The sequence below is a fragment of the Octodon degus genome, unplaced genomic scaffold (assembly GCF_000260255.1).
Source record: "Octodon degus isolate 3935 unplaced genomic scaffold, OctDeg1.0 scaffold00119, whole genome shotgun sequence".
Classification (NCBI taxonomy): domain Eukaryota; kingdom Metazoa; phylum Chordata; class Mammalia; order Rodentia; family Octodontidae; genus Octodon; species Octodon degus.
Window position 1 is genome coordinate 2,862,594 of NW_004524695.1, and position 5,272 is coordinate 2,867,865.

Below are 5,272 nucleotides of genomic sequence, written 5' to 3' on the forward strand. Positions count from 1 at the left end.
TATTTAAAAATTTTGAGACAGGGTGTGCAGCATTGCTCATACTGTCATTGTTCTGGATGCAAGTGATCCTCCTGCCTCAGCCTCCAGAGTAGCTGGGAGGTCGGATGTGCACCAAAGCTTTGGGAAACTGAGGAGGATGTATAAGCACCTTTCAGTTCTAGCTCTTTCGGTAGCACCTGGCTCTCCACCCCTTCAGGCCCACAGGCCCATTCACTGCTCATGGCCTTGATCTCATCTCCTGCATCCCAGGGTTAAATACGACATCAGAGCGGCCATGCCAGCCAGAGCTACGAGGGCCACGGCAGGCTCGCATCAGTAAATTTAATGTCTTTCAAATGCTTGTCTAGCTACTATTGACTTTCTCAGTTATGATGTGGAGTAAACTTAAATTAACTTCATTGTTTTCTAGCTACAAAGCAGTATTTGTTTATTGTAGAAAATTCGAATGATCCAGAAAGGCTTAAAGAAGAAATAGTCCTCATGGGCCGGGGAGATGGCTCAGTAGAATAAGCGCTTGCCTGGCAAGCCCAAGTGTCTGAGTTCAATCCCCGGTTCCGCAAAAAAAAAAAAAAAAAAAAAAGTCCTCAGGAGTGTGAAGCGTGGAATTCCTGCGACCTGAAGAACTTTTGTTACTATTTTGATGTGTGCCTTTCCAGTTGCTCCACCTCTGGGATGCATAATGTTATCAGGAGGCTTGATGGATTTTAATGGCTTTTTAAAAATTTCATATCATATTGTGATTTCTCAAACTCTTAATATCTCTTTAGTGAGATGCTTTATGACTGCAGGCTTCTTCCCTGGGTATGATGATTGGTATTTATGCAGCCAGCCTCCATGCACGGACTTAAAGATTGAGTTTAAATAATATTGTAACATAAATACGTGGTTGTGCGTATTCCCAATTATTTTCCCTGGATGCCTTGTTAGAGCTTATTTTCTCAGGCCAGAGGTGCTAGGATCTTTGCTGTATTTTAAGGCTTCTGCTCTGTGTTGTACACTGGCTTTTTCTGCTCTTTGCTTCCTGGTGAGGTTCTCAGGGATTAGTGATTCCCAGAACCCCTGTCCACACCGCAGGAGGTTCTTCAGCAGCACTGAGGCCCATGCCAGGGAAGGTGCAGCAGATGGGGAACCTGGGCATTCTTTCCCTCCACGGTGACCTCAGCCCGCCACCTCTTTGTAGGCTGTCTTCTCACGTGTTCTGGCCACGGCCACTGCGACCCTATCACCAAGCGCTGCGTGTGCGCCCCCCTGTGGATGGAGAACCCTGTACAGCGTTACCTGTGGGACAAGGAAAGCAATTGTGGTGAGTGCTGGCGGGGTCGGGCTCTGTGTCCCCAGAGGTCAGAGACACCCGCCTGGCCTTGTGGCCATAAACTCTCAGCTTGTGCTCTCCTGAAGCCCGGAGAACCTGTTGCTTGGTTGTGAGCTAAACTGCCCCGCAGTGCTCCTCTGGGGTGTGTGTCCAGCCCTGTGTAGAAGACTCCCCAGTGAGGAGATGCACGTGGGCAGAGTACATTTGCCCTCTGTCCCCTGTGTTGCTAAGAAAGCTGCTTTGGACCGCAGCTGTTTCCACATTGCAGCTTCCTTGGCTTAGGCATCTGGTGATGCATCCTCTTATCTGGACTGACTGGCACCAAAGAAAAACCCTGACCACTGTCAGCATCTACCCAAGCTGTCATCAGCAATTGGAGCCCCAGTGTCAGAGCCAAACTGGGGCCCTGTAGACTTTTTGGTTCGCTACAAGGGATGAAAATGACATTTCCTGCCAGGTTACTGCTGAGAGTACATTTGTTGTCTTGAGGATTGAGGTGGGCACATTTGGCAGAAGAAAAGGTAAGAGCAGGCTGCCAAATGGTGTTCCTGTGAAACCATGTAGACTTTTGGCTAAATTTATAAATAGCCAGCTTTAAGTCTCTGTTCCAAGCAATGCCACTGAGTCAAGCCTGAATATTTACTCCATCAGCTTCTCTGCATCCGAGATGCCACTGCAAGCTTTTTACATCAGATTTCTGCAGGGACTGACAGGCTTGGGGATCTGGGAGTTTCCACATTGCCCTCTGTCTCTCAGTAGTGTCGCTGTGCCACTGGACGCCACACAGACACATGAATGATGTTGTTAAGACCAAGCCACAGCTTGTAAGGGAGGGCTTTGATTCCTGAGATTCTGGCAGGAGGGTTTTGACGTACCCATGTGCACACTCACGAGGCATTCCCACTTCATTGGTGCAGGGTCGTTGTTTTTGTTCTCAAGCATGGCACACACTCTGCAAGGTCCCTGACCCGAATGAGCGGCCAGCAGCGAGGCAGTGGGATCGCTCTTGACATGTCTGTGTCTTGCCCCGCTGTGCTCTGCAGCCAGTCCCCAGGTGGTGCCAACACCCAAGGCCTCTGCTTGGGTGGACTTGGGAGCAGTTCCTAGGAATCATCCCAGCTGAGCTGTTCTGCAAGCGGCATCTAACCCTGTCCTCTCTGGTCTTCTGGTTTTCAGAGTGGAGCATCCTCTACGTGGCCGTGCTGGCTTCCGCTCTTGCAGTGCTCGTGGGAGGCCTCGCCTGGTTTTGCATCTGCTGCTGCAGGAGGTACCTGGTGTGCATATTTCTCCATAGGAAATAAAGGTGCCTCATGAGGTGCAGCTCACACAGTGTTTGCTAAACTGCCAAACCATGGCACAGATACTTCCTGTCATCAGGGGGATGGGCCTAAGCAAGTGGCTTGGTCCTGGGGGCGGCTCTCTCCTCCAGCACTCACATCAGGGAGGGCCGGCAGCTCTGTGACCTCTCAGTGTGACACAGGGTCACACCACTTCAGGGCCCTGCTGGTCTCAGACAGTCAAGCAGTTGTAGAACTCTACTGGTCTTGTATAGTTGTAGAACTACACCTGATAGACTTTGATTTTTTAATTTTATGAACCAACAATCTGATCTATTTGAATCCTTGCTAATACGTTTGAAACTTGAAGTGAGGCAATAATACCAGAGAACTTTTGTAGTAGGTTTTTCCCTCAGAGCTGACCTCTGAGAGCTCCTATGGTCTGGATCTCCCAGAACCTTGTGCCACTTTCCTTGAGGAGACTTGTAGACAAAGTAATTACTTAAATCCTCTGAAGAGAACACTGCACGTATTTTTCTGTATAACACCCTATAAATCCTCTCCAGTGATGTGCTCAAAATATAGGTATACTGAAATTAACAGCTGTTTTTCAGAAATTTCTCATGAATTATTTTAGTTTTGTGACCATGCTCCCAGCGGTGACTGGTATAAAAGAGAGCCATGCACTGAGAAAGGCTTCACCCCTTAAGCTTCTGCAGAACCTGCAGGTGCCATCTGTCCTCACCTGGTGTGCCTTGAACATTCTGCAGCTCTGTGCCAGACACATCAGTTGGCCCGTGATGGCAATGAAAGTGGGGACGGCTGTGGGTGTGGAGGAAGAATTCTCCACTGTGATGCACGGCTAAGGGCGTTCCATATAGTGCCTGTGTCCCCTGCAGCCACTGGGAAGATGACGGCTCTTATTCCCACTTACAGCAGAGAACAAGGAGACACAGAAATCTGAAATAATTTTCCAAAATCACCAGCTAATAAGTGTCCAAGCTAGAGACGACGGGCCCAAGGTCTGAATCCCTGCCTGAACAGAAGATTGACATTCCTATTAGCACTCCATCATGGATTTATATGTATTTTCAAATAATCCCCTACAGCATAAATTGAGACACAAAAGGCCAGCCCGGTTTTCCTGTGCTATGAACTAAAAAAAAAAAAATAAAAAAGACTGAATTTTGCTGAATAATTCTGGGAACTCGCTATGTTACAATTCCTGTTCTCTGTCTCCACGCCAACCATCTGTAGTTTCATTCCTGCATCTTTGGATATTCCAGGAGAGAACTTGCCCACCCAAGTCCTTGTGAGTGCGGAATTTCTTGAGGAGAGACCCTCCCTGGACCAACACACATTTAGGGCTGCGGTGAGAGGCTCAGGTGTGGGCGAGACCTGTCGCTAGGGGGCGATAGCTGCGTGGCCCGTCACTCCTCAGTGGGTCTCTGCAGGGTGTTTCTGCACAGTGCACTTAAGCACCCCGCGTTCTAAGCTGGCCTCGCACGTGCCTCATCCACGAGGTGCTGTGATGCCAAGAGTTAGACTCTAAAGGCAAAACGTTTCCCGTAGTGTCGTCTGCCACATGTTTGAAATGCTGGATCTTAGTTTTCATTCCAAGAACATGAGCTGAGCTTTTCATTGTGCCTTTCAGAAGAAAAAGGACTAAAATAAGGAAAAAAACTAAGTACACCATCCTGGATAACATGGATGATCAGGAAAGAATGGAACTGAGGCCCAGATACGGTAAGAACATCTCCGGTTATGAAATCCAGGTATTTGACTGAGCTTTAACTTGGGTTAGGAGAAGAAGAAGCAGCGGCAGTCTGCACGGGGAAGGTAGAGCCTGGGCATCTGCTGAAAAAGCCAGCACCGTTGATCCTAAACATGGGCTCTGGGTGCGGCAGGAAGGGGCGGGGCAGCTTTGCACCGGAACTGTGGTGGTGTTTGGAAGGCATTTGGGAAGAGGTCCTGTGGCTTGCTGGTCCTTGCTAAGCGGCCAAAGGGCAAACAGTGCTTCCCCCAGGAAAGGCCCCTGTGCTTGGCCTTGTGCTTTGTGTGTGGAAGGAGGCAGGCAGTCCTGCGTCTTCCCTTGGCTCATTTCGGAATGCCATTCCCAAATGCCTGTCAGCCCGGATGTGCAGCCAAGTGGCCTTCAGCAAGGGTTTAATAGCAAGGGTTTTCAGCAGCTGGGTCCCCCAGTGCTTGCGCAGATTGAGGTTTCTCAAAGCATATTGATCTTACAGTTAGAGACATGCCACGCCTGCCTCAGGTGACTTTTAGATTCTTGTGTATTAACTGCCGCATCCTTAATGTGCTTTCCTTGGCCCTCTAAGGCTGCAGACCACCGATCCCATGGATTTTCTATACTTCAAGGCTTATGACTCGTTCTTCCACAGGGATATAACCACTTGCTGAGCTGTGAAGTGCAGAGTGTCATCCTGTGACCGTGGTGAGCGCCAGGCCTGTGCGCAGTCACCAGGCATCCCTGCAGATGCGGCTGAGAGGCCTGGTGCTCCACTCCAGGAGCTCAGACGCAGGGAGGCTCAAGATCAGATCTGGGGGCACGGCAAAGCCATGGCCTTCGATTGTGCATGGAGAGTGGCTGGCAGCAGGGATGGCACAGGAAATACAGCAGTGGGTGCTTATTGGGGATCATCTTTTTTTTTTTTTTTTTTTTTTT

General features: G+C 49.4%; 1 protein-coding gene across 1 annotated transcript in view; it reads left to right on the forward strand.

Moving 5' to 3' along the window:
- The window catches only part of Kiaa0319 (KIAA0319 ortholog), a 60,589-nt gene that overhangs the window by 50,970 nt on the left and 4,347 nt on the right, over nt 1-5,272 (forward strand). Inside the window, exons 17-19 of the mRNA XM_023700010.1 lie at nt 1,173-1,303; nt 2,489-2,579; nt 4,244-4,335. Of these exons, the coding sequence (XP_023555778.1) occupies nt 1,173-1,303; nt 2,489-2,579; nt 4,244-4,335 (314 nt within the window). The remainder of the gene's footprint in view (nt 1-1,172; nt 1,304-2,488; nt 2,580-4,243; nt 4,336-5,272) is intronic.